General features: G+C 38.4%; 5 protein-coding genes across 11 annotated transcripts in view; all 5 read left to right on the plus strand.

Moving 5' to 3' along the window:
- Nucleotides 1-4,724, plus strand: part of LOC109070058 — an 89,248-nt gene extending 84,524 nt beyond the window's left edge. For 4 of the 5 annotated variants that reach the window (XM_042727833.1, XM_042727834.1, XM_042727830.1 and 1 more), the window contains 9 exons: nucleotides 328-417; nucleotides 599-823; nucleotides 918-1,088; nucleotides 1,332-1,512; nucleotides 2,066-2,182; nucleotides 2,323-2,571; nucleotides 2,659-2,855; nucleotides 3,564-3,622; nucleotides 3,760-4,724. In XM_042727833.1, coding sequence (XP_042583767.1) covers nucleotides 328-417; nucleotides 599-823; nucleotides 918-1,088; nucleotides 1,332-1,512; nucleotides 2,066-2,182; nucleotides 2,323-2,571; nucleotides 2,659-2,855; nucleotides 3,564-3,602 — 1,269 coding nt within the window. In that variant the 3' untranslated portion in view covers nucleotides 3,603-3,622; nucleotides 3,760-4,724. The remainder of the gene's footprint in view (nucleotides 1-327; nucleotides 418-598; nucleotides 824-917; nucleotides 1,089-1,331; nucleotides 1,513-2,065; nucleotides 2,183-2,322; nucleotides 2,572-2,658; nucleotides 2,856-3,563; nucleotides 3,623-3,759) is intronic. The other variant, XM_042727832.1, reaches the window with a different exon arrangement.
- A 6,507-nt stretch (nucleotides 4,725-11,231) lies between these two features.
- LOC122134120 (leukotriene B4 receptor 1-like) lies at nucleotides 11,232-12,829 on the plus strand. Its single transcript, XM_042727844.1, has one exon. The coding sequence runs from the start codon at nucleotides 11,320-11,322 to the stop codon at nucleotides 12,358-12,360; it is 1,041 nt and encodes a 346-aa protein (XP_042583778.1). The 5' UTR covers nucleotides 11,232-11,319; the 3' UTR covers nucleotides 12,361-12,829.
- A 103-nt stretch (nucleotides 12,830-12,932) lies between these two features.
- On the plus strand, nucleotides 12,933-14,591 carry LOC109102078 (leukotriene B4 receptor 1-like). The gene has a single exon (XM_019115391.2). The coding sequence runs from the start codon at nucleotides 13,229-13,231 to the stop codon at nucleotides 14,252-14,254; it is 1,026 nt and encodes a 341-aa protein (XP_018970936.2). The 5' UTR covers nucleotides 12,933-13,228; the 3' UTR covers nucleotides 14,255-14,591.
- Nucleotides 14,592-15,708: 1,117 nt separating this feature from the next.
- LOC109102081 (leukotriene B4 receptor 1-like) lies at nucleotides 15,709-18,753 on the plus strand. The gene has a single exon (XM_019115393.2). The coding sequence runs from the start codon at nucleotides 16,025-16,027 to the stop codon at nucleotides 17,093-17,095; it is 1,071 nt and encodes a 356-aa protein (XP_018970938.2). The 5' UTR covers nucleotides 15,709-16,024; the 3' UTR covers nucleotides 17,096-18,753.
- Nucleotides 18,754-19,401: 648 nt separating this feature from the next.
- LOC109102082 (epithelial splicing regulatory protein 2) overlaps nucleotides 19,402-27,041 on the plus strand; it is a 28,214-nt gene continuing 20,574 nt past the window's right edge. For 2 of the 3 annotated variants that reach the window (XM_042727847.1, XM_042727845.1), the window contains exons 1-3: nucleotides 19,403-19,574; nucleotides 19,737-19,889; nucleotides 20,421-20,549. In XM_042727847.1, coding sequence (XP_042583781.1) covers nucleotides 19,758-19,889; nucleotides 20,421-20,549 — 261 coding nt within the window. In that variant the 5' untranslated portion in view covers nucleotides 19,403-19,574; nucleotides 19,737-19,757. Of the gene's footprint in view, nucleotides 19,575-19,736; nucleotides 19,890-20,420; nucleotides 20,550-27,041 lie in introns of all 3 variants that reach the window. The other variant, XM_042727846.1, reaches the window with a different exon arrangement.

The following is a 27,041-nucleotide window of genomic DNA, read 5'->3' on the forward strand; positions in this document are numbered from 1 at the left end:
CACAGGCAGTGGTTCACAGAGAAAAGATAGAAAAGGGCAGGCCATTTGGCCTACCTCAGCCTAAGAGCTATGCCAAATCATTTATGACATGTTTCTGGAGCAGCAAAACCTGCCCTGAAATCATTGCACACTCCATATGAACCTGAAAAGTCAATATAAAACAATTTACTCAAAAACAACTCAACCTGGAAATGATTTGGAAAAAATGCTCCCTCCCTCTGTTTCCAGATCAACAAGAGAATTATTCTTCAGAACACGAGTGCAGAAATGTGAATGATAACAATTAAATTATTTCTCTTGTGTTTTTTTTTTTTCATATAAACATAGCAAGACCAGTTCAGCCTGTATGCTTTATACAGCAAGAACAAGCCAAAGTCAGACACACTTCTGGCCAGCCATGGAAACAGCTTCTTCAGGGTAAGGAACTCTATCAATGCTACACTATAAACCCCCTATGATAAGCTTTTAGTTTCAGGGTTTTCCAACAAAATCAGGACATTTAATCTGGGTGTAGGGTTTATTCCACTTTTGTTGAATTGCTCAAAGCACATTCATCTCACCTCATGGGCTGAAACTGTCAAAATCTCTCCCATTTCAGCATAAGCAGCTGGAGTTGGGGGATAAGATGGACCTGGCGTCGTATCTGCTGAAGCCCATCCAGCGCATGAGTAAGTACGCCCTGCTGCTGAAAGACCTGATTAAGGAGGTGAGCGAAGTCCAGGAGCAGGAGCTTATGTACCTGCGTGCCGCCGCCGAGATGGTCAAATTCCAACTTCGCCATGGCAACGATCTGCTCGCCATGGACGCTATCAGAGATTGTGATGTAAGCGGATACACACGCCACTTCACATTCGAGACATAGGAAAGCAAATGATCTTTTACATTTTCTGTTTCATGTTTATTTCACACTTTTCTAGGTGAATTTGAAAGAGCAGGGGCAGTTGGTTCGGCAAGATGAGTTCACAATTTGGTATGGCAGGAAGAAGTGCCAAAGACATGTGTTCCTGTTTGAGGATCTAGTGCTGTTCAGCAAACCCAAACGCATTGAGGGTGGCCTGGATGTTTACATATATAAGCACTCTTTTAAGGTAAGCACCTTACGGACATCTGAAGTTTAGAGGGACAGGAAATATCTCCAGAAAAAAACACTGTACTTTTACTAGTGCATTCGCATTCTTGTCCTATGTTAATATCAGAGAAGGTTTTAGTTTTCAGATCTGAGCATCAGTTTGGTCTCCTGTAACCCGTAATAACAAGAAGATGCCATGAGCCCTCAATACTGATTGAGATGATATGTGAATATCCTCTTTACTCTGTCATTGTCTTTGCAGACGGCTGATGTGGGTATGACAGAGACGTCGGGTGAGAACGCTCTGAGGTTTGAGGTCTGGTTCAGGAGGAGAACTTCAAAGAACCAGACCTACATTCTCCAAGCCAGCACCTCCGAGATCAAACATGCCTGGACCTGCGACATTGCACGGATACTATGGCAGCAGGCCACGAGGAATAAAGGTGGGAAAGAAACACTGAAGCGGTTAAGCTTTAATAAGTTGTTGGAATTAGTTCTGTTCAGCATGCTGAACGTGAGAGGATAATTACAGATAATATTTCCTGTCACATACCATCTTAGCATATCAGAAGATTTTTTTAACACTTCATCTGTAAATGCCTCAGGCAGATAGGAAGCTATTTAAAACAATTTCAAGTCTCACCAGTATTGTATTTCTACAGTTTGATATGAGTGTGAGAAAATTATGCAAATCCAATGCTTTGTTCAACCTGTATTTAGATATATTTACTCAATCCCTAAAAAAAATCTTTTTACTCTTTATATGTGCTTTATGCAACTGAATTCTTCAAATTCATCATTAAACTTATTCAACAGTTATTGGAGTGTCAACTAGGCCTATATGGTTATAGAAGACGGATTATTTATGATATTATCATTTGTGTAGTATTAACGCAATGTTAATATTTCTTTTTTTAAATGTCAGTAATCATCAGTACTATTGCAACATCTGATATATGGCAGTGTTTTTAATCATGTTTCTCTGTGTGTATGCAGAAATTCGAATGCAGGAGATGGTCTCTATGGGGGTGGGCAATAAACCCTTCCTGGACATTAAACCTAGTGATGCTGCTATCAACGACAGAGCCATTGACTACATTATGAAAGGCAGAGGTGAGCTTGTTCAACATGACAAACTCATCAGAATAACTTGCTTGATTTATTTATTTTTATCTCTGACCAGAATAATATTTTGATTAAAAATAAGCATCAAATGATTCTATGGGTTGATTTTACTCTTTCTTCTGTTACAGGGGCCAGGACGAGAGCCTCCATTGCGGTCTCGCTTTTTGACCACTCAAACCCATTCAAACGAGCTGCAGTAAATGCTCCCGTTAGTGGCCCCCCAGTGTCCGGTGGCCCCTCCTCTACCACACTGCTGGGGCCATTGAATCTGCATATGTACAGCAGCCAAAGCCTGTTAGCGGGGGAGAGACCTCTCATCAGCCCCTGCATCGAGGAAGATGAGCTGGAGCACGAGACAAGCAGTCAGCCATCTATGAGTATGATTCATAACATCTGAAAGCATTAAACATTTCCTCAGAAACCATGTATATAACAGGAAGTTGATCTTTGAATTTTGTTTGTAGCTACCGAGAGTTCGGGTTCGTCGTCTCACTGTCTGTCAGGTAGTGGCTCGAGCGGGTCAGACAGCGGATGTGTGTCCAGTCACCTTCCCGAGGCTTTGTCCGAGGAGCCCAGCTCACCGTGTGACTCCTCTTGTTACTCCTCCATCACCTCTCCCACCCAGGAGAAACCCTGCTTTAACAGCCAGTACATCTCAGCGGTTAGTATAGCGTGTGCCCATTTCAGATGGCCAGTATTTTGATTGCACATCTTCAGGCCTGTGCCAACATCAAATGACCAATCAGTGTCACTGAGGCTACATCCACATTCATCCGGATGAATTTGAAAACACATTTCACTCAGAATTTCAAAAATACTGAGTTTTTATAGAAGATGCGCTTACAAGTGGATACATATGAAAACACAGGTTTCCTGTTGTAGTGTGGGCTGTGAAAACGGCAGTATTCGAAAGCGATGTTGCATGTTTGAAAAATGCCAAATATTGGCCGATATGTTTTTCTGTTTGGCTGATATATTCGAGACATTTATTTTGACGCTGCGCCAGACTATATATATATATATATATATATATATATATATATATATAAATTTATCACCCTGCTCTCAAAGATATCGGCATTGGCTGTCAAAAAACTAATAACCAATACTGGTGCAACCTGGATGCGCCAATGAGTTGCTAATAAAATGATAGTGCCAGAAGAATAGTGTGAGAACATTTTGTATGTCTCTGAAACACCATTTTCAAATACATCCAGATAAATGTGGACATAGCCTGATGCATAAACATGTCATAACACCCATGCTTATGCCAGCACTAATAAACACATTCACTGATCACCTGATGATTAAATCAGAGCCTCCCCATTAACCTGTGATAACACCTACACCCATCTCCTTCTCGTCACAGGGGGAAGCTCAGGTGATTGGTCCCTCTACCATAGTGTGAGCTCAGTAAGCACTGCTGCAGTAAGTCTGGCTTTCACTCCATGACATCGCACTTCCATAGCTATGTGCATTAAAACTCATCTCAGCTCAGATATTATTCATGCTTTAACTGGTGCTTGTATGTAATGCATGTTATTCTGTCCTCCTTCATCCTTTAGGTTTAAGACCTGTCTGCTTCAGATTGCGAAGACAACGTTGTCACACCGAAGAGGAGTACAGAGCTAGTATTTATTGTTCCCATTGAGTGCTATCAAATCTCATGCAGAGTTTAAAAAGCGCTCAAAATAGCACTGTTTCTCTTTCTTTTTTAAGCCACTTTTAGCTTCAATAGCTTTTATATAAATTTAAAAATGATCTATAAAACTGAATAAATATTCTTGTATTTATCTTCTTTTCAAATGTTAAGATACAGTAGTGTTCTCAGCTGTATTATTAACTGTAAATACTGTAGTAGTGTACAATACACTTCTGAATTGTTGCGGTTATTCAGTTCCCACTCTTTTTGTTGTTGTTGTTGCCCATTTTGCTGCAGCTGGTTTGATTTAGAAAAAAATGCCTTAATGTTAAAAGGCATGGCTAGATTTCTAAGCATCAGTACACCAAAGGTGTTAAGCAAGGTTTAAAGCATTTGTTGGTAGAGTTTCTGTTCTTTCTAGTGTTTCCATAGTTTGTGGACCTGTAGTCAGTCAACATGCTGTATGATAGCTGGCCTGATCCAGAATCAGAGATCATTCATTCAAATCATACGACTGACCTCAGGTCAGCACTGCTGCCTGTTTGGAGATGGTGAGAGTTTTCATTTCAGTTCTCTTATATACATTATTAATTATAACAAAATACAACATGTAAATTGTAAATAGTTGCACTAGTGGTGCTTTGAGGACATAGCGTTTAGGAAATAATGTTTATACATGTATTAACCAGTCAACATGGGAATCACTCAAGTGCCATTCTTTGCTGCCAACCCAAATTGGAAGTGTACAAACAACAGATAATAGTAATTAAAAAAGCTTTGCAAGTTCCACTTCAAGCTAAAGCATGAGTATGTACTCAAGTGTTTTATTTTCCATCTTAACAAGTTCACACAGAAGTAATAAAGACCGGATTGCTTTGTACCGATAAAGAAAGTGTGTTTTATTTATTGTCTTTAATCATTTATGATTGGCATAAAGTAGAAACACATATCGCACAAACCCTGCAGGCTGGTATTCAATTTCTGCTCACTGACTGAGCTAAGGAACAGATTCATTGTTATTAATGATGTTATTGTGCCTTGGGGCACAAGCAGTGTGTAGTTTAAATGCACATTCAAATACATGTAAACAAGCAGTGTGAGAAATGATGTTCGGTTCAGTTTACTGTACCGTTTTAGCCTGAGGAACATTGTCATCAATAGCTTATTCACACTATTTGTGAACGGCTTGTGGAAAGCAACTGTTCTTCATTGGCCATGCTTTTTTATAATTATATATAAGATAAGCAACAGAGACATGAGTTTAAACAGGAAATACTGTCTATGCCTCTGTAAACTATAGTTACCTTTGAACTCCATTTTCTTTTTGCTGCTTTATTTCTCTACATGAATTGATCCACAGTAGCATGGTTTGTCTGTAACAGGAAGGTGAAAATACTTGAATGATCGCCCATTAATCATTGTAATCTTAATCTAAAAAACAGATTCGGGTGGAGTTCCATTGAATAGATCTTTGTTCTTTTAAAGCCTCGGCTGGAGGAAATAGACTAGATTTGCTATAATCTCTAGAGTCCATTTTGTTGGAGTCAAGTATCCCCATCAGGAAAGCATGGCATCCATTGGCCAACATCATCTACTTGTACAAACGACTGAAATATGCAAAGGCCACATCTGGACAGGGAGATATGAAATAAAGTTGTTTAGCATGTAGGAAATGCCACAGAATTTTCCAGCGTTCTTTGTTTTGTCCACACACAGATGGAAACCACAAACCCGAGAGTGGAACGAAACTCAATGAGGCATAATTGGCTGAATCATTCACAGCGTGAGAGAGCATGATGAGCTTTGAGTGCTCCAGTGAGGCTGCATGGGCTTCTGCAGTACTACTCTGGTTTATTTATCTGTTTAACCAAGAATGTTTTGCACCATCAATCTTTAATAATATTACAGCCAAATCTGAACTTCAGCCGAAGTGGGAAAAGCTGAATATGAGCAATGGAAACATACTGATTAGTGTAAAATCTAAAACATATCTCTAGGATCTCCAGACAGTCATAAAATTAATGAATGTCCATCCAGCACACATACAGTAGATATTCACAAAACAGAATCTGATTCTTAATCTTAACTCTAACTTTACACATAGCCGAATTCTATCCATAAGGCAAAACTCCAATCCTAATCTTCCCCAAACCACAATTAAGCTTATTATGGTGTGGTAAAATACAGTTTATCTCTGATGCATTTTATTTCTATTGTTAGTTTTCTGATGCACTCTTTTTCTTCTTCTTTTGATTATGTGTCAGTTACGAATGTGGTGTGATATTTATCTGCTTATCTTTTTCCTAGCTTGTAGTAAGAAAAAAATGGCAAAAACCTAGGATTCCTCTTCTTAGCACTGGAGGATGATCAACCTGTACCACAAATCACCCAGCAGAGGGCGCACAGCCATGAATACCGCAGCTCTCTGCCTCATCTGTTTTGTTTTTATATACAGGTCCTTCTCAAAAAATTAGCATATTGTGAAAAAGTTCATTATTTTCCATAATGTAATGATAAAAATTTAACTTTCATATATTTTAGATTCATTGCACACCAACTGAAATATTTCAGGTCTTTTATTTTAATACTGATGATTTTGGCATACAGCTCATGAAAACCCAAAATTCCTATCTCAGAAAATTAGCATATTTCATCCGACCAATAAAAGAAAAGTGTTTTTAATACAAAAAAAGTCAACCTTCAAATAATTATGCTCAGTTATGCACTCAATACTTGGTCGGGAATCCTTTTGCAGAAATGACTGCTTCAATGCGGCGTGGCATGGAGGCAATCAGCCTGTGGCACTGCTGAGGTGTTATGGAGGCCCAGGATGCTTCGATAGCGGCCTTAAGCTCATCCAGAGTGTTGGGTCTTGCGTCTCTCAACTTTCTCTTCACAATATCCCACAGATTCTCTATGGGGTTCAGGTCAGGAGAGTTGGCAGGCCAATTGAGCACAGTAATACCATGGTCAGTTAACCATTTACCAGTGGTTTTGGCACTGTGAGCAGGTGCCAGGTCGTGCTGAAAAACGAAATGTTCATCTTCATAAAGCTTTTCGGCAGATGGAAGCATGAAGTGCTCCAAAATCTTCTGATAGCTAGCTGGATTGACCCTGCCCTTGATAAAACACAGTGGACCAACACCAGCAGCTGACATGGCACCCCAGACCATCACTGACTGTGGGTACTTGACACTGGACTTCAGGCATTTTGGCATTTCCTTCTCCCCAGTCTTCCTCCAGACTCTGGCACCTTGATTTCCGAATGACATGCAAAATTTGCTTTCATCCGAAAAAAGTACTTTAGACCACTGAGCAACAGTCCAGTGCTGCTTCTCTGTAGCCCAGGTCAGGCGCTTCTGCCGCTGTTTCTGGTTCAAAAGCACACACCTGTGCACGGTGGCTCTGGATGTTTCTACTCCAGACTCAGTCCACTGCTTCCGCAGGTCCCCCAAGGTCTGGAATCGGTCCTTCTCCACAATCTTCCTCAGGGTCCGGTCACCTCTTCTCGTTGTGCAGCGTTTTTTGCCACACTTTTTCCTTCCCACAGACTTCCCACTGAGGTGCCTTGATACAGCACTCTGGGAACAGCCTATTCATTCAGAAATTTCTTTCTGTGTCTTACCCTCTCGCTTGAGGGTGTCAATGATGGCCTTCTGGGTTATCTCTTACCCATGATTGCGGTTTTGAGTAATGAACCAGGCTGGGAGTTTTTAAAAGCCTCAGGAATCTTTTGCAGGTGTTTAGAGTTAATTAGTTAATTCAGATGATTAGGTTAATAGCTCGTTTAGAGAACCTTTTCATGATATGCTAATTTTTGATGAGATAGGAATTTTGGGTTTTCATGAGCTGTATGCCAAAATCATCAGTTTTAAAACAATTAAAGACCTGAAATATTTCAGTTGGGTGTGCAATGAATCTAAAATATATGAAAGTTTAATTTCTATAACAAAAATATTCAAAATAATGAACTTTTTCACAATATGCTAATTTTTTGAGAAGGACCTGTATTATATTTATATGATATATTGGGAACAGCTTAAATCATAAAACGGCCACCTGTCCTAAACTGGATGGTCACATGATTGTTCTCATATTAATAACAATTACATTACATTTAGTCATTTAGCAGACGCTTTCTTCCTAAGAGCCTAACAAATGAGGACAAGCAATCAACACCAACTAAAGAGCAATAATATGTAAGTGGTACGCACTACTAGTGGAATACTATAATCATTAAAACGAAAACAAGTAGATAGAATAGAAAAAAAATAGAGAGTGCAAGTGTTAGAGGGTCATTTTTTAAATAAATTAAAAAAAAGTCAAAAGAATAGAGAGCATTAGTGTTGGAGGATTTTTTTTTAAATAAGAAGAAAACTAGTAGATAGGATAGAAAAAGAATAGAGAGTGCAAGTGTTGATGGAAGAGATGTGTTTTTAGCCTTTTCTTGAAGATAGATGGCTGTATTATATATTACAACAGTTGCTCCTCAGAGAATCTTTCACTAAAGAAGAATTCTGTTATTCCATTAAATTCTTTTTAAAGACCCTAAAAATACCATGGTGATAGGCTACCACAATACCATATGAGTAGCTAGATATATAGTAGTATCACGATAAGTACAGAAAACAAAATACCATGGTCTTATCATTTGATAACATTACTATATCACTGTGTCACCCCAAAGCTTGTCCCTGTGCTTTTTGTCTATTTTCAACCAAGCCCCTGCTGGTCTGTGCTGCTGGAATGTGAGTGCTTCTGTGCTGACGCTGTGCTGAGTGATTGACCCGGGCCCTCTGGGCTTCTGGCCGTCTGCATTATTTCTCTTTGCTTTCTCACACAGGTGTGTCATAGTTTGTCTCTTTGCATTGTAAATGATGTGTGTCGTTGCGCTGTATTAGTTCTGCCTGTATCCGGGTTCTGCTGGTGTCCACTCATCATCTGGCTGTCATTCATCAGTACTGAAGTCAACAGGCTCATCTTGGAGAGACCCACATGTGTGCTAATCTCCCACGCTATATTCATCACGGGGCCATTTCTCTAATGTTACTGAGGCGACAGACTGCTGTTGCATCTCAGGCACTCCATGAAATCTGGCGCAGCTGGCTGAGGAGCTGCGCTGGGCCAAGTGTGTGATAGAGAGAAACAAAGTTATTGGCTGTTGCCTGATATGAGAAAGGTTTCCAGGTGATGCTTGGGATGACTCATCTGTTCAATTTCTTTTAGGTGCCAGCATCTTTTCACACTTATAGCATGTGTTAGTAGGTGGAAAACCAACATATGCTGTTGCTCTAAGTGTGTGCTGGAGGTCTCAGTTGACAGGAGAGGAGACCCTCCCTATAAATGACATGTGCTTTTTTCTACATTTTACCTGTATCTTTTGCACAAATGTTTATTGTTCATGGAGTCACTGAAGCCTTCGGAAGCATTTGTCTGGAGTGCTTCATTTACATCTTCATTTAAATCCTTGATGTTTAACTGAACCATGGTAAGCAAACCAAATCATGCAACAAACAATTCACAATTTCTAAACCTTTGTCCATCACCCTTGACTATCAAACTATCATTACCCTTACTACAAAGAAAGACAGAAAGAAAGAAAAGTTTATGAGAAGTATGTTAGTGACAAAGAAACATGCTTTTTCATTGTTTTGTCCTCTGCTGAAAAAACTCCCACAGAGCTTCTGTTATGGATCAGGTAGCCTTATGTCCACTGAATATACTTTACATGCTGGAATATCACTTTTGTGCCAGTAGTATTATGTTTACTGATGATATTGGCTCACAACACACATAACATACAAAGGCTGCACAGGTTTATCCATCTGCATTTGCATTTGTGTTTCTGTCCTTGGGTTAGACTGGGTGAAATACTGTTGAATACTGTACCAGGTGCCAGATCTCTTATGCACTGCTTTGATAAGTAAAAGAAACGAATGTCTTTGTAACATGATGAAATCACAGATCTTAAGATATGCCTATATTAGGGGAAATGCAAGTTTTGGATAAATAAGCAACGTTTCCGCAGAAGAAAGAAATGCGTGGAAGTTTGGGCTGTTACGGTATGTATGAAGTATGACCAGCAGATGGAGCTACTGTCACATTCACCTGGGCACACACTTCACTTCCTGTGTCTGTTATGACAGATACGAGGGAGGAGGACTCGTTGTTAAGACTTCTCCTCTACAACAAGAACATCTTCACGACCACCAAATAAAAAATTTTCTTACTAAAAAATACCACAAAAAAAAAAAAAAAAAAAATCTGAATCAGATCATCAGAAACTCACTCCTTAAAAATCATACATCACATGAAAATAATAATAATAATGAGTGTAATTAAATAGACTTAACAATGGACATAGGGTGAATAAACACTGATTCAATATTTCATATTTTATTTCATATTTTATACAATTTGTTTAGAAGGTTGTTTAGTAATCTATTATTTATCCCTAAACTATGTAAATTATAGTCCAATACAAAAGATGTTGTTACAACTTACTCCACTGCCAGAATGCAACATTGATACAACTTTAAATTTAGTACATGAATCAAATAATTAAGATTAGTATTTGTAATATTTTAAGGGAAGACACTACAGGCAAAACCACTGTTTGTTTCAGGCACTGGTACGTTTTGAGTAAATTTTGCTTCCATAACACTTCTTCTTTCAGACTAGTGGTAAGTTTTTATTTTTATTACACTTCATTGGTTTGCCGTCTGCAGATTTCGATTACAATACATATCTTCAAAGGCTGTTTTCTCAAAATGATTTTTGCCTTCAATGGGTCAGAAATCTCAGCTTCATCTGTGCTGATAGCCTTGTGGGCATTTGTCGGATTTATTTAATATTTCATTAAAACAAATAATTATAAGGTTTTAATTATAAGGCTGACACCAGACACATACATAATTATGACCTAAAGTCCTAATTTATATCAAAACAAACAGAAGAAAACTTGGCAAGTCAGATGATAGGCTACTAGTTTAGTCATGTAACCTGTCCTTAACAAGACCGCAAATTACACTATAAGAATGATACGTTCTAGCTTTTTTTTTCTTCTTCTTATTATTTTAGCATGTAAATCCTTCATATTTGTACACAGAACCTTCTAGTGTCACCTCAGGAGGGTGGTGCTCATGTATGACAGTGACTCATTTCTAGTTAATTTAACTGACTTGTGTAACATCACTCTCCGGATTCCCCCTTTTTGCTATCGCATATAGAAAGCTAAGGATTCCTACTCTATATACTATTTACTGTTTCATTCAATTTCAGTTTTAGAAAACCAAAAGTACAGCACAATAATGAAACAATAATGAAACTGTACTACAGTATGTGGGTTTATGATTTGTCTCCACCTTTTTCTGTCATTTGAATATCATACAGTGGAAGTGTATCTTTGTAAGCTATAAGCATAAGGACCTGAAAAGCAGTGCGTTTCAGTCAGATCTCAGACTCACTAAAAACAGAGACAAAGATGAACAGCTCCTCTTTCAAGATTGACAATGATTCGTTATCGGACAGCTGGTCATCTGGAGGGAACATTGCAGCCTGTGTGATCCTGGGGGTGTGTTTCCTGGTGGGCACACCTGGGAATCTGCTGGTGGTGTGGACCATCTTGAAGCATGTGAAGCAGCGTTCACATACGGTGCTTCTCATCCTCCACCTGGCAGTCGCAGATCTTCTGGTGCTGGTCACTCTGCCGCTGTGGATCTACTCGCTGGCCCGTTCCTGGGTGTTTGGAGAGGCTGCCTGCAAAGCCATGGTGTACATCATCAATGCCTGTATGTACAGCAGCGTCTTCATCATCACCGTCATGAGTGTGGAGCGCTTCCTAGCCATCAGATACCCCTTAAAGATGCTGTATTGGCAAAATAGGATGTCCATGTCCAGAATTGTGGCAGTGACCTGGACCCTGTCATTCATTTTGGGGATTCCCGTCATCCTAACCCAGAATATCGATGAAGATGATGATGAAGTGAAACATTGCTTCTCCCGGGAGTACAGCTCTATGTTCTTTGAAGTCTTTTGTATGTGTTTGGAGACTCTGCTTGGCTTCGTTATTCCATTTCTCACACTTGCGATCTGCTACTGTCAGGTTGCCATACAGCTCCGAAAGGTGCGCTTTAGGACCAAGAAAACAGCCTTTCTCATTTGTGGAGTGGTCGTGGCCTTCATTGTGTGTTGGTTACCTCACCACATCCTCAATGTCGTAGAAATTTTGGTTCTTCTAGTAGGACAATCAGATGAATGGTCTCCTATCCCAAATAGTGTTGTCTTCATTTCTGGAGCTCTGGCATTTATCAGTAGCTCAGTAAACCCTGTGCTGTATGCATTTGCGGCTAAAAACTTACATGGAAGTCTGAAGAAGTCTGGGATAGTGAAGCTGTTTCAGGACTTAACAACACAAACACAGCAAGGCTTCTCACAGGATTCTGGACTGCAGGACGGAAAGATCCTTGAAGACCCCAATGGTGGTGAACAAGAGGGATCTCACAGATCTCTGAGTAACTGTTAGACTTATTAGAAATGTTGATATTTTCTTAATGGTCAACTTTATTTAAAAACCATAATATTTCTTCTTCTTCTTCTTGTTTTTAACTTGTTTAAATGCCATAATATTTCTGTTTGTTAATAGTCAAATTTGTTTAAATGACACAATATTCATCTGTTTTTATGGTCAAAATTGTTGAAATATCAAACTTTTGTAGTCAAAAATTGAAATTACATAACATTTTGATTTTTAATTGATGATACTTGTTTAAATTTCACAGTATCTAAAATATTTGTGATCAAAGTTGTTTTAATGCCATTACATTTGCATTTATTTTTTTTTAATCAAAGTTGTTTAAATGCCATTATAGGTGATTTTTTTGAATTGTTAAAGTTGTTTAAATGTCATAATACTTAATACAGAGGAGAAAATTGATTTAAAAATAAATAAAAACCTAAAATATCCTGCTTGAGCATTTGCAGGGCTTTAAAAATGTTTTTCTGCCCCATTATTGTATATCTAAAGGGCCTTAAAAACATATTTTATATATACTGTATTTATATTTGTTCTGTGCTGTTAAAATAAGTCTAGTTAAACTCCACAGTGAGGTAAACTGACTCACCCAAACTGTCAGAAATTCATGAGTGTAAACACAAACCGTGATTGCGTCCAGTTTTTACAGAAGTCATATATCTGAATTCCTAGTTGTGATGCTCCTCCCATGCTAACGTACACTCTTTTTTGAAGTCAGTCACTTCAGATGTTTTTCTTTTCTGTGCTTGAGAGTTCTGTTTTTCTCAGCTTCCACAAAAGGGAAGTGAGTTTTGCTGAAGCAGGTTTTCTAGCTCAGTGGTTAGATGTATAGCAGACTCGAGTGGACAGAGAGGGAATCATGAACGCTACGGCTTATTTTCCGGAGGATGAGGAGACCGAGCTAGGCTTGGTGGGGGCCTCTGTGATCCTGGGGGTGTGTTTCCTGGTGGGCACACCTGGGAACCTGCTGGTGGTGTGGACCATCTTGAAGCATGTGAAGCAGCGTTCACATACGGTGCGTCTCATCCTCCACCTGGCAGTCGCAGATCTTCTGGTGCTGGTCACTCTGCCGCTGTGGATCTACTCGCTGGCCCGTTCCTGGGTGTTTGGAGAGGCTGCCTGCAAAGCCATGGTGTACATCATCAATGCCTGTATGTACAGCAGCGTCTTCATCATCACTGTCATGAGTGTGGAGCGCTTCCTAGCCATCAGATACCCCTTAAAGATGCTGTACTGGCAAAATAGGATGTCCATGTCCAGAATTGTGACAGTGACCTGGACCCTGTCATTCATTTTGGGGATTCCCGTCATCCTAACCCAGAATATCGATAAAGATGGTGATGGAGTGAAACATTGCTTCTCCCGGGAGTACAGCTCTATGTTCTTTGAAGTCTTTTGTATGTGTTTGGAGACTCTGCTTGGCTTCGTTATTCCATTTCTCACACTTGCGATCTGCTACTGTCAGGTTGCCGTACAGCTCAGAAAGGTGCGCTTTAGGACCAAGAAAACAGCCTTTCTCATTTGTGGAGTGGTCGTGGCCTTCATTGTGTGTTGGTTACCTCACCACATCCTCAATGTCGTAGAGATTGTGGTTCTTCTAGTAGGACAATCAGATGAATGGTCTCCTATCCCAAATAGTGTTGTCTTCATTTCTGGAGCTCTGGCATTTATCAGTAGCTCAGTAAACCCTGTGCTGTATGCATTTGCGGCTAAAAACTTACATGGAAGTCTGAAGAAGTCTGGGATAGTGAAGCTGTTTCAGGACTTAACAACACAAACACAGCAAGGCTTCTCACAGGATTCTGGACTGCAGGACGGAAAGATCCTTGAAGACCTCAATGGTGGTGAACAAGAGGGATCTCACAGATCTCTGAGTAACTGTTAGACTTATTAGAAATGTTGATATTTTCTTAATGGTCAACTTTATTTAAAAATCATAATATTTCTGTTTGTTATTAGTCAAAAATGTTTAAATGACATGATATTCGTCTGTTTTTATGGTCAAAAATTTAAATTACATAACACTTTGATTTTTAATTGGTGATACTTGTTTAAATTCCACAATATCTCAAATATTTGTGATCAAAGTTGTTTAAATGCCATTACATTTACATTTTTTTAGTCAAAGTTGTTTAAATGCCATTATAGGTGATTTTTTTAATTGTTAAAGTTGTTTAAATGTCATAATTCTTAATACAGAGGAGAAAATTGGTTTAAAAATAAATAAATAAAACCCTAAAATATTCTGCTTGAGCATTTGTAATGCTTTAAAAATGTTTCTCTGGCCTATTATTGTATATCTGAAGGGCCTTAAAACATATATATATATATATATATATATATATATATATATATATATATATATATATATATATATATATATATATATTATATATATATATATATATACATATGTATATATATATATATATATATATATATATATATTATATATATATATATAAATACGTATGTATATATATATATATATATATATATATATATATATATATATATATATATATATATATATATATATATATATATATATATATTATATATATATATATATATATACATATACAGTACTGTTCAAAAGTTTTAGGCCATTAGTATTTTCACCAAAAAAAAAAATTTAAATAATGTTTTTGAGCCAGTTATTTCTATATTTCCACCCAGAGATCCAATATCAAATATCAGTTTACTTTTCCAAACATTCCTTTTGCCATTAATTGTAATAATAGAGTGAAATTTTTGTATACACAAGGAGTCTGACAACAACCAGTGCTCCACCCAGAGATCTGATCTCATCATCATCCAGTCTGTCTGAGATTACATGAAGAAACAGGAAAAACTGAGACAGACTAAATCCAGAGGAACTGTGGCAACGTCTCCAAGATGCTACAAGAAACCTTCCTGTAAAGCTACCTGAAAAACTATGCTCAAGTGCACCTAGGCCAAAAGCTGTTTTGTTGATCTGATTTAGTTAATTGATAAATAAAATCTATTTATGACATTATTTTTGAAAGCACCCTCACTTTACAGCATTTTTACACAAGTGCCTAAACTGTAGCTTTGTAGGTGGGTTGATGATGATGAGATCAGATCTCTGGGTGGAGCACTGGTTGTTGTCAGACTCCTTGTGCATACAAAAATCTCACTGGATTACTACAATTAATGGCAAAAGGAATGTTTGGAAATGTACACTGTTATTTCCTGCTGACACACTAAAGCAACATATAGAAATAACTGGCTTAAAACCATTTTTTTTTTTTTTTTTTTGTGAAAATACTAATGGCCAAAGACTTTTGCACAGTACTGTATATTTGTTCTGTGCTGTTAAAATAAGCCTAGTTAAACTCCACAGTGAGGTAAACTGACTCACCCAAACTGTCAGAAATTCATGAGTGTAAACACAAACCGTGATTGCGTCCACTGTTTACAGAAGTCATATATCTGAATTCTTAGTTGTGATGCTCCTCCCATGCTAACGTACACACTTTTTCGAAGTCAATCACTTCAGATGTTTTTCTTTTCTGTGCTTGAGAGTTCTGTTTTTCTCAGCTTCCACAAAAGGGAAGTGAGTTTTGCTGAGGCAGGTTTTCTAGCTCAGTGGTTAGATGTATAGCAGACTCGAGTGGACAGAGAGGGAATCATGAACGCTACGGCTTATTTTCAGGAGGATGAGGAGACCGAGCTAGGCTTGGTGGGGGCCTGTGTGATCCTGGGGGTGTGTTTCCTGGTGGGCACACCTGGGAACCTGCTGGTGGTGTGGACCATCTTGAAGCATGTGAAGCAGCGTTCACATACGGTGCGTCTCATCCTCCACCTGGCAGTCGCAGATCTTCTGGTGCTGGTCACTCTGCCGCTGTGGATCTACTCGCTGGCCCGTTCCTGGGTGTTTGGAGAGGCTGCCTGCAAAGCCATGGTGTACATCATCAATGCCTGTATGTACAGCAGCGTCTTCATCATCACCGTCATGAGTGTGGAGCGCTTCATGGCTGTCAGATACCCTTTTGCCTCAGTCGGCTGGAGAAGGAGACAAACACTAAACAAGGTACTTCTAATGATATGGATGGCTTCATTTCTCCTCAGTATTCCCGTCATTCTAACTCACACTTTGGGAGAAGTTCAAGGACAAAATCAATGTCTGTTCAGGAAGTATGAGACTGTTGCCCAGGAGGCTGTGTTGCTCATTTTAGAGTCTCTTATAGGCTTTGTCATCCCGTTTTTCACTCTGTTGGTCTGTTACGGCTGCCTCTTCAGTCGCATAGTGCAGATGAACTTCAAGTCCAAGAGTAAATCGACGGTTCTCATCTGCAGTGTGGTGGTGATGTTCGCTTTCTGCTGGATTCCTCATCATGTGGGGAACCTTCTTTCCCTCATCTCACTCGCTCTCAAGCATTCAAACCCTGACATGGCGGAAAGTTTGGAGGACGCCCGCACCACAATGACCATTATAGCAGGAGCCCTGGTGTTCATCAGTAGCTCAGTCAATCCAGTGCTTTATGTGTTTGCCGCACGTACCTTCCGCAGCTCGCTCCTGGAAACTGGAATACAGAAACTCTTCCAGCATCTGTCCAGTGCAGTGTCAGGTGAAGGGAATAAAGAGTTATCATTTGTGTCCAAAAGGCAGAGTTCACACACCACCAACTCACAGTGTCTCACGGACTCAAAAGTGCTTGTAGATGTGGCTATGGAATCATGCATCAGTACCTCAGACTGACTCTGTAAAAAGCTTTAAAGCCAGGAACTCAATAACAATAATAACCATTACAACTGTTATTTCTGCAAAAAGAGTGCTTGAAGTAGTTTTTATGTAATTTTGTTTTTCAGAATTGCATTCATTTCTTAAGTAAAATATTTGTTTGTGCCTTGTTCTTTGTGTTCTAAGTATATTTTAATACTCACTAAGATGTTATCTTAAATTGCAACTACATATTCTATGATGAAACCACTTTTATATGTGATATAACTCAAATGCCTTTATAGCAAATATTTCTGTCTGTTTACAATCAAATTCCCATGGTATCTTATGTAAACAGACTGTCTTTAGTCTTACATCTTCTCAGCATTATGATTTCAACAGCTTCCTTCTCCTTGCAACGTGTGTTTTTGTGATTCTTGTAACAGAGTGAAAGAGGAAGTGGGCATTAAACTGAACAGATGTCCGTCTGGAAGATGATTCCACTGTAATGTCATTCTTTTCTATAATGCTCGTTTCATATGAAAAATAAACAGCTGTTTTTTGTTTTGTTTTTTCAATCCTAAACATAAATTATCATGCATAGGTCCACTGTCTAAAGCAAAAGAAAAACTCAGCAGGCTGTTTCTATGTCTGTGAAATCTTTTGTGGCACTTTTCAGTGATATACCTTTATTAACTGAATTCAAATAATAAATACATTTATTGAATTTTTGACATGCAAAATTTGTACCTAAAGGCTAGAATACATTACACAACATTTGTACATTTTTTTGCCCTGATCAGCACTCTGAATGAGTCAGCTCTAGTTGGCCAAAGTCAGATCAAGTCTGCAGATTTGGTCAGTCAGAGTTGACAGATTTCACAGATAATTGCATAGTGTAGGATGGGCACAGGCTCTGATTTTTAAGCTTCAGACTGTGATCAAATCCAGTCCATGTTTGATATTGTGAGCCGATTTTAGAACACATTGTTTTCATTTACTTCAACTGTCTCTTAGCAACGAGGCGTATGTTTCTGTGTGAGTTTAAAGCCTAGTAGTGTGTTATCTTCAGTTGTTTAGTGTATAATGCCCAGTTTTTCTTTGTGATCATTTACAAAGGTGACAAGTGTCTGATGCCCAGTGTTTTCAAATCAGTTCAGATGTTAAAAGTCACGTATTCCAGAGTGGTGACATGACATTTCTCATGTCGTGACCTGTGGTTCTATTTCTATCTCGCTTTTTAAACACATATTTCATGATGAAATTATCAGCTGACCATTGCTCAAGATGAAACCAGAGAAAAGGAGAGATGTGCCTGACTTCCTGAGTCTGGAAGAGGAATGGGACACTGAATCGTCACCTAAGTATGGCACGCAATGGAATAGTGAGAGGACTGCAGACAAACAGTCTCTGTCTGGCTTTTTGTCCGATTTCATTACTGACACAGGCACACAAGAGCACTGAATCATGGAAACAAAACTCAGATCTCAGTACAGTTGTATTTAAGGTAGCCTATATGTATGGAGACCAGGACAGGTTTGAGCTCCTAAATTTATTTTTAACCGTGCCATGCTATGTCATAGTGCCATGTATTTTTTTCTTTTGCCCAATATAACTGTAAAACCGAAACCTGTTACCTATAATTGTATTTTCCTTTAAAAAAAATAGCTGAACTGAATAAACACTCAAAAGCATTAGCCTACATCTTGGGGGGGGGGGGGAATTTCTAGTCAGTTTGGAGTAGCAAGGTGCAGTGAATAAGACCCGCCCGTAATCGTCACATGAAATAAGTGAAGTGTGATTAGTGGTTGAACGTGTCAGTCAAACTGCCCCTTCATAACTGCATAAACAACTACATAGCCAGAATAAACTATCATACAGTAGCATATGCAGCACAAGTAGTCTAATATCAATAGTCTGGAACTGTTTTGTGAGATTGTCTAGTGAGAGTGACAGAAACGAATAGGCTATTTGCCGTTTATGAGAGTTTATGGAAGCGCACTGGCCACGTCTAAAACAAAACTTTTATCCGAGCTTTTATTTAGGAAGTTCATATGAGTATGACGTTGTCTTAATCTTGTGTGAGTGTTTTTAAATATAGGTCTGTTTCAAAGCTTTTCAAAGTTTATTTCTTTCAACGTAAGTGCATCTTTTTACATTAAACAGCAACAGCGCGTCTGCATTGGTGTGTGCAAAAGCAAAGCAGGAGAAATGAATTCTGATCCTCTCTCCTACTTCCTAGTGCATAATGAACCAATCAGAACGGGTTACATAGGTGCCGTGACAATACGCCCCGCCCTCACCTTTACAAACCAGCCAATCAACGCGCTCCCCCGGGAGATTGACTCCAAACAGGAGGCCGAGCCAAAGCCAGGTAACCAAGAAAAAAAACGAGACAGCGTGAAAGCCTTCAGGGCTTGTTATGGGGTTAGCGTGAGACGAACCAGGACTTTTTTTCTGCCTTCTTTACCAGTTAAACCAGTAACTCTGGATAGAGAGCACACAAGTACTGCAACAGGTAGAGTCTCGTGCCGCACTCTCTCTCGTATCCTTCTCTTGGAGTAATCTTCTGTCCTTCCTCGTGTACTTCAATTGAATTTCCATTTCTTTTGTTTGCTTCTCTTGGAGAAAGGTGAACCCTCGTGTTACTGTTTTATTTGATCTTTGCTCTTAATTGTAGTTTTTACCCTTGTGGTCCCTGATGGCTTCGCACAGTGATACTCTGGTGGTGTTCTTTGGGGCAACAGCTGGTGCAAATGGGGGTAAACTGGGGTCGGATGAAAGGGAATTAATTCTCTTGGTGTGGCAAATTGTGGATCTACATGAGAATAAGGTACGGACCTTTTGACCCTGTTGTAAGGTCTCTAACTTTAAACTACACACCTAGTAATGTCGTGCTAGTGTTAGAAACCACCTTGACAGCTGACATTCACCAACAAGGTGCGCTTTTAGAGAGCTAAACGCGCTACATTGTGATTTACATCACCAGCAACAGCTGTTTTATCTAACGATCTGTTTGACAGCTTGATTCGAGCATTTATAATGTGGTCTTTTCAAGCCACGAGAGACGAAAGCGTGCCTTGTTTGGTGCGTGTCATCGCCTGTAGGTCAGTAACCCTGCCGTGTCTGCTTTGCATTCACACAAACACACTGCCTGAGATATCATCATCATCATCATCATCATGGCCATAGTGAATCGGTGTCAAACCCAGTGGGCTGCCTACCTAGACAGCATAGGTGCGTGGAGAACACTGAACGTTGAGTCTGTGTTCTCGACGCCCAGGTGTGTTAAAGGGCGCTCCGATGAGAAACCCCGCTAGAGTTGCATTGCGAGGCCGGTTGAAAGAGATGCTGTTGTTAACAGGTGGGCCAGCTTCAGCGGACTCTAGTGCAGCCGGACAGTGCGGATCTGTCGGAGCAGTGCAAGGAAGAGACCGGGCTCACGGCGGAGGAGCTGTGCAAGGCCGAGCCCCTGGAGAGCGTCCTGCAACAGGTGAGAGACCATGTTTCTTTAGTTTGAAATAATTGTATAAATAAATTAATTAAAAGTTATATACAAGGCAGTGACTCACATCATTTAAGTATGTGTCAGCATAAGGTAAGTCTTCGATATTGTCCACATGATTTTAGCATTTGGTTGATTTTTAGGTGGCTTGCTGTGGTGTGTAATGTGTGTGTGTGATTTGGGTGTGAAAGGAAGGCAGGCACAGACGCTCTGCTCCAGGGGAGAGTGCAGGTCTAGTCTTGTTGTGGACTGATGTGTTTAGCAGACATCTGGAAGACGGAATGTTTACCTGCGAACGCACCTACCTGAGAACCATATATGTCAGTGAGTGAGCGAGAGTGATGCAGACACAGAGGGATTCAAATTAAACTGAGCGAGCCAGAGAGATGTTACTGTTTTTCTTTTCTGCAACTATCCAGGCTCATTTATCAAGGAAGAGATGTATAGTTTCGGGTTGCTCCAGAGTTTTGCAAGTGTGTTTTGCCAAAAGGCGGTTGTCGCCAAACGTGTTTCTCAAGCATGACGCAGAGAAAATTTGTTTGTACTCTCTGTAAACCTGTTCCCACCCCCCACTGTTTCATAATGGACACCCTCTCATTATTGTCCCACAGAAAGGTATTTAGAGCTCAGAGTCTAAGCTCAGTTGTGGGACTAGATGTTTGTTGGGATTTATATATTTCATGTAATAAAGTACAAATGGAAATCATTAAACAATGATTGGTGTCATTTAACATTATTTTGTAGCATTCAGCTGGTGGCATGTTATCTTGATTCAGTTGTAGCCTATCCCCAGGGGGCTGTAAATATTAACTAGTGAAATCAATTTCTCCCTGCCTAGCTTTTGGAGAGATAGATAGATAGATAGATAGATAGATAGACAGACGAGCACTATCAAACCATTGGTTCAGTTCGGTTCAGGTTTCTTGTTGTTTTCAAAGAAAAATACACCCACTTCCATCAATTATTGTAAGAAACTAGGATATGATCAAAATTTTATTTCATGATGAGTAACTTTATTTCACACATACTAACAAATAATGATCACAATATAGTTATTTTTATTTAATATTTGTTATTAAGAAAAAGAACAAAAAGTAAATTACAAACAATAAGATACAATATAGGAAAGATACAAATAGCATTTACTTTTCCAGGTACAGTAGATCTGTTTAACTGAAGCATTCAAGTAAAAAATTGAATTATCAGATGTAAAATAAAACTGCACATTCTTCAGTGTATGAATTAAATATGCACAGATTCTTATTAAAGCTATAAATCCGATCATCACCTTGAGTTCTTCTTCGCTCAGATGTCTCAACTTGAAGCAGTTCTGTGTGAATAGATTTACATACCATGATGTAGCATAATCTATCTCTAAACATTGTATATTGTCACCACAATGCGGCCCAGCCCTATAAGAACAGTGAGGGGTTTGGAGAAAGGTTGACAGAGAGTCTCACACAGGACTTTGACCTGTTGTCATCAGTGAAAGATTCATTCAAGATCAATTCCCTGCGTATGGAATTGTGACGCATCTATTTTCTTACTGTTGTGAGTCACGTTTTTTTTTTTTTTTTATAAAATCATCCTCTGCTGTGTGTCTGGGTTAGGAAACGGGTATTTAGGAGGCTTTAGAGCAGCTTAGCCTATCTTACTCACAGAATTGAGTCAAACCATGATCTGTTCTATTTGTATTGGGATGCAGTATCCAAAGAGAAACGCAGGGAAAAAAACATTGATAGCTACTGGCACTCACCTGGTGACTCGTTTTGGCTTTGCACCTGCTTTTAGACGCTTCTTATTAGACTCTGTGGGAATAGTGTGGTGCTAACACACCTGTGTGTGGGTGTGGGGGAGAAAAGACTTTAAATAGATTAATAAAATTGTTACTGGGAGATCCTGAGTATGTTTGTGGGAGAAAGTGATCTTGGGTGTGTTTGAGAGAAACAGGGTGTGTTAGAAAGTGTGTGTTATTCTGTGAGCTCGCTGAGAAAGCACAGCAGGCTGGCAGGAGCGTGTCAGTACCTGTGTGTGATGAGCAGGGAGCTTTATTTCTCTACAGACTGTCAACGTGCAGGGAGGGTTCTGGGAAATGCCTTTATGAAAGGATGAGTGACTCATTGATCCATTCTTTCATTCAGCCTCAGAACGACTTCCCATAAGTGAAGTGGTCGTTTATAGAAATGAATTAGATGGAATTTGTGTCTCATGTTTTTTACAGCATTGCATAAAGTGATTACAGAATGGATTAATTGAAACCAGTTGAATGTGACTGTTGCTTAAACATCCTGGTAGTTCGGCACATCCTGTTACCTTATCTAACGACACTCCCACTTTACTACGTCCTGAACAGACAGGTTGAGTTCGACTCAAAAGTAAGCATCACTATGCCCTGCTAATTTTGGAGGGCAGACAGTGCATTACTGTCTTGGTTTAGCATTTTTCACGAAGCCTTATGTGATTATCGTTCAAAAGTTTGGAGTTGGTAAAAATCACACTTACACAAATGTTTTAAACCGCACAAATATTTATTGGCCACCAAATCAGCATATTAGAATGATTTCTGCAGGATCAAGTGACACTGCTAAGTGATTACTAGAGTAATGACTGCTAAAAATTCAGCTCTGCCAGCATTAAATTTACAATTGAAAGTAGTTATTTTATATTGTTATAATATTCCACAATATTACTGTCTTTTTTCAAAAACACAAAAATAAAATAAAAAATCATATCAACCCTAAATTTTTGAGTAGTAATATATGTAAGGAATATTTTCTTCTGGTAGTTTGGTGTACAAAAGCAATTTTAGATTCACAGGTTTTAAAATGAATGGTAAAAGTTTGGCACCTGGGATCTTAAGTGACCACCATAAGTGCACTTTACTAACAGACTTCAGGAACAATCTTTCATAAAGGGATTCTGCTGCTCACTTGCATGAAGAACAACCCTACAGATAGCATCCCTTTCCTTTAAGAGAGCAAAAATTGGAATTCGGCCTCTTTGCACACACACACACACACAAAGCAAACATGGCTCAACAGGACAGTGATTGATTGTCATGCCAAAGATCAAATTTCTCTCTCACTCTCCCTGACAGTTTGGCAGAGAAGAATGTGAAACTGAAACTTAGATCAAGTTTAACTGCCATATGTATCTTATGCTAACTATGCAAATGCTTTTTCTCAATGCTGGACTGGCTATTTGACTCATTCTGTCTTTTTACTTAAAGTAAAAATTTTGGACCAAATTTTTAGTTTTTCCTTTTCTAGCCAGTGAAATGTTACTCTTCATATCTAGCTTTTTCCTGGAGTTTGATCTCCCGTCTCTAATCGTGTGTAGGCAAAGGGTGTGTCACTGTGTTTTAGCAGAATGTTTTTGTAGCAGAAATTAAGTTTGCACTTAATTATTGCAGTTGCTACTTAGTGCAAGGTGGGGTTGTGTAGAAAAAACAGCCATGGACGCACAATACACAAGTGCACACACCAGCTCCAAGCGCTAAGTGAATGCATTATTTTGTGTGTGTGTTATGAGTGTGACTGTGACTATTTAAGGCTTCCTTGAGATTACTTAAAATGAGATGTAAAGCTCTTGATGTATACTTTTAGAATTGTCAGGTATTTACGAAAGTCTTGTTAAGCCCTTAATGACTAACAGAAGCCTCATATTTGCATGAGGTATGAAGATGGACAGGTTATGTGGAAAAACAGCACGTCACTGTCCAAGAGCAAGATGGGAACATCTGAATGAGTTGCTGTTCTGTCTTTTAGTTGCTCTCAGTGGTTTGAGAAGTTTACACTGCTTTATTTCTCAAATCCTCCAAAATTCTCAGTTTGTTGATTACTGTATGTTGCACTTAATCTTTTTAGTCTTGGTTCCTTTTTCTTTTAATTGCTCTGGGTAAAGGCAACGTTTGCTTGTGTTATCAGCACTGGCCCAAATGATATGAAAATTAGGCCATAAAGGGGCTATCTGTTCTATTCATACTCTAGCTAGAGTCTGACAAACAGTAACCGTTCATCTCTGCTCTGTTGTAACTCACTGTAGATTGACATAAATCATAAAAATGTCATGTTTGATTTATCACATTCAGTCAGTAGTTAAACAATTTTTCTGCCTAACTCTTAATCTGAGCTTGTATTAGTTGAATTAGTTTGATTAAAAAACAAAACAAAAAAAAGGTTGATGTAGATGGTATAACCTAAATCTTACATTGTATTTTATTAGAGAAATTGTATATCATGTTATTTTTGGTGAAAATGTAGCATATGTATCATATATATTTATAATTAATTTTATAGCCATTTTTTTTAGAGCAGTCTAATGAATAAAATATTTAACATTTCTATTTGTCAATGTGTTTATTTAAAATATCCATTATTTGTTTTATCCGTTTCTTATTGAAACAAGCTAAAAGATGTTTATTCATAACAAATTATTACATCTAGGAAAAATGGTTTTACATTAGTTAACAAACTAAATCAAAACTATGAACGCACATATAATAATATAGCTGCAAGCAGCGATGGCGGGCCCGAGCCGTCAGCTCAAACGCCACCCCGGTGCCATCAGGAAAACTGTGCCCAGTGGCACATACACAGTAACCGTCTAGCTCAGGGGTGTCCAACTCTTTTAATGGCGATCGACTGTCCTGTAAAGTTTAGCTCCAACCCTACTCAAACACACCTGAAACAACTAATTAATGTCTGCAGGATTGCTTGAAAATTAAAGGTAGGTGTGACTGATTAGAGTTGGAGCTGAACTTTGCAGGACAGTCGATCACCAGGAACAGGATTGGACACACTTATTTAGCAGTTTGGAATTAAGGCATACAGCAATGAAAGGGTTAATCCGAACCATCAAGAGACACACACACAACACAACATATATAACTTAAGTAACACTTCCAATAAGGTTTCAGTTATTAACATTAATTATATTAAATTACATTAACAACAATTGTATGGCATTTATTAATGTGAGTCACACACACACACACACACACTCTCATACACCTTCACACACACACACACACACACACACACACACACACACACACAAAAAAAAGAACAATATATATATATATATTATTCTAAAATTATTCTAACACTTTTCAATAAGGATTTAGTTTTTAACATTATATAAGTTAACATGTACATCATTTATATAGCATTTATGAATCTTAGTTAATATTATGTTCAAAATGGATTGCTACATTATTAATTAAAATTTATAGTTAATGTACATCAGTTACTGTACCATGAATTAACATATTATTTTTTTTTTACTAACACAAACAAATGCAGTAAAAATATGTTGTTAATACTTAGCTTGTACTAATGTTAAAGACTATATTATTTAACTATATCATTTAACACACACACATATATGTTAATTAAAGCTTAGTTAAAAATATTTTAATACATTATTTACTAATACATTTTTTATTTACAGTTTTATTTGAAGATAGTTTATGTACTGTGAAATAACATTAACATTAATATTTTTAATGATAGGATTAACTAACATAAAAAAGATTAAAAAATGATCTGAAAAATAGATTGTTCATTGTTAGTTCATGTTAGTTAATGCATTAACTAATGTAAACCAATGAGAGCTTATTATAAAATGTTGCCAACACTTTTTGATGATCTATAACCATTTTTAAAAATCCTTTTAATGATCTATAAACATTTGTGAAATGATTATATAAAACTATATTAGCCGTCAAATTCATTAGCTTTTTAAAATACATATTACTTTTCTTTGAAAGATTTTTATAAATGATTTAAATGCTCTATACACGTTTCTACAACAATTATTTAAAAGTAATCCTATAGCTCCATCTAGTGGTGGTCATGATTGGTATTACACACTGCACTTTGGTGTTACTATCTGAACCAGTCAGAATGAAGTGCGCCTAAATGGAGCGCGAGAACAGAACATATGCCTCCGTAAATCCAGGTTCACACGCTGTCTGTTAATGCGTATTTTTTCCGAGCCCATGTTAATGGATCAGAGCGTTCACACTGCACACGGTAAAGGATGTGAACAAAAAAGGTTAGAAATAGAAAGGTGCGAAAAGAATGAATATATAGCTCATGAGCACAGAGAGAGTTGTGACTTCGCAGGACACAGTTTGAGCAGATGAGACGCGTTTTAAGTGCGCGCGCTCTCCCCGAGCGAGAGCAGCATGTATATGAGCACGCGTGTCTGTTTTTGTGACAAAGAAAAGGAAATCTGTGTGCGAACGGATAGATTCGCGCTCACGCATTATTTTAATGTGCTTTCGCGTTACAATAACTCGGTCTCGCTGCTGCTTCTGCACCGCATACACATACTGCATACGCACTGCAGACGGAGTACGTGTGAACCTGTATAATGTAAAAAAAATCTATTTCAACACGAGGCACCACTACAATGAGCTCTATGACCAATGCATGACAAGAAAACATGCCTAATAATTCAGCACTCCTGAATATA

Source organism: Cyprinus carpio, chromosome B7 (genome assembly GCF_018340385.1).
Source record: "Cyprinus carpio isolate SPL01 chromosome B7, ASM1834038v1, whole genome shotgun sequence".
Classification (NCBI taxonomy): Eukaryota; Metazoa; Chordata; class Actinopteri; order Cypriniformes; family Cyprinidae; genus Cyprinus; species Cyprinus carpio.

What these genes read in the sequence shown, in the direction of transcription:
- LOC109102081 (XM_019115393.2), top strand. Translation starts at nt 16,025, where the DNA reads ATGAACGCTACGGCTTATTTTCAGGAGGATGAGGAGACCGAGCTAGGC.
- LOC122134120 (XM_042727844.1), top strand. Translation starts at nt 11,320, where the DNA reads ATGAACAGCTCCTCTTTCAAGATTGACAATGATTCGTTATCGGACAGC.
- LOC109102078 (XM_019115391.2), top strand. Translation starts at nt 13,229, where the DNA reads ATGAACGCTACGGCTTATTTTCCGGAGGATGAGGAGACCGAGCTAGGC.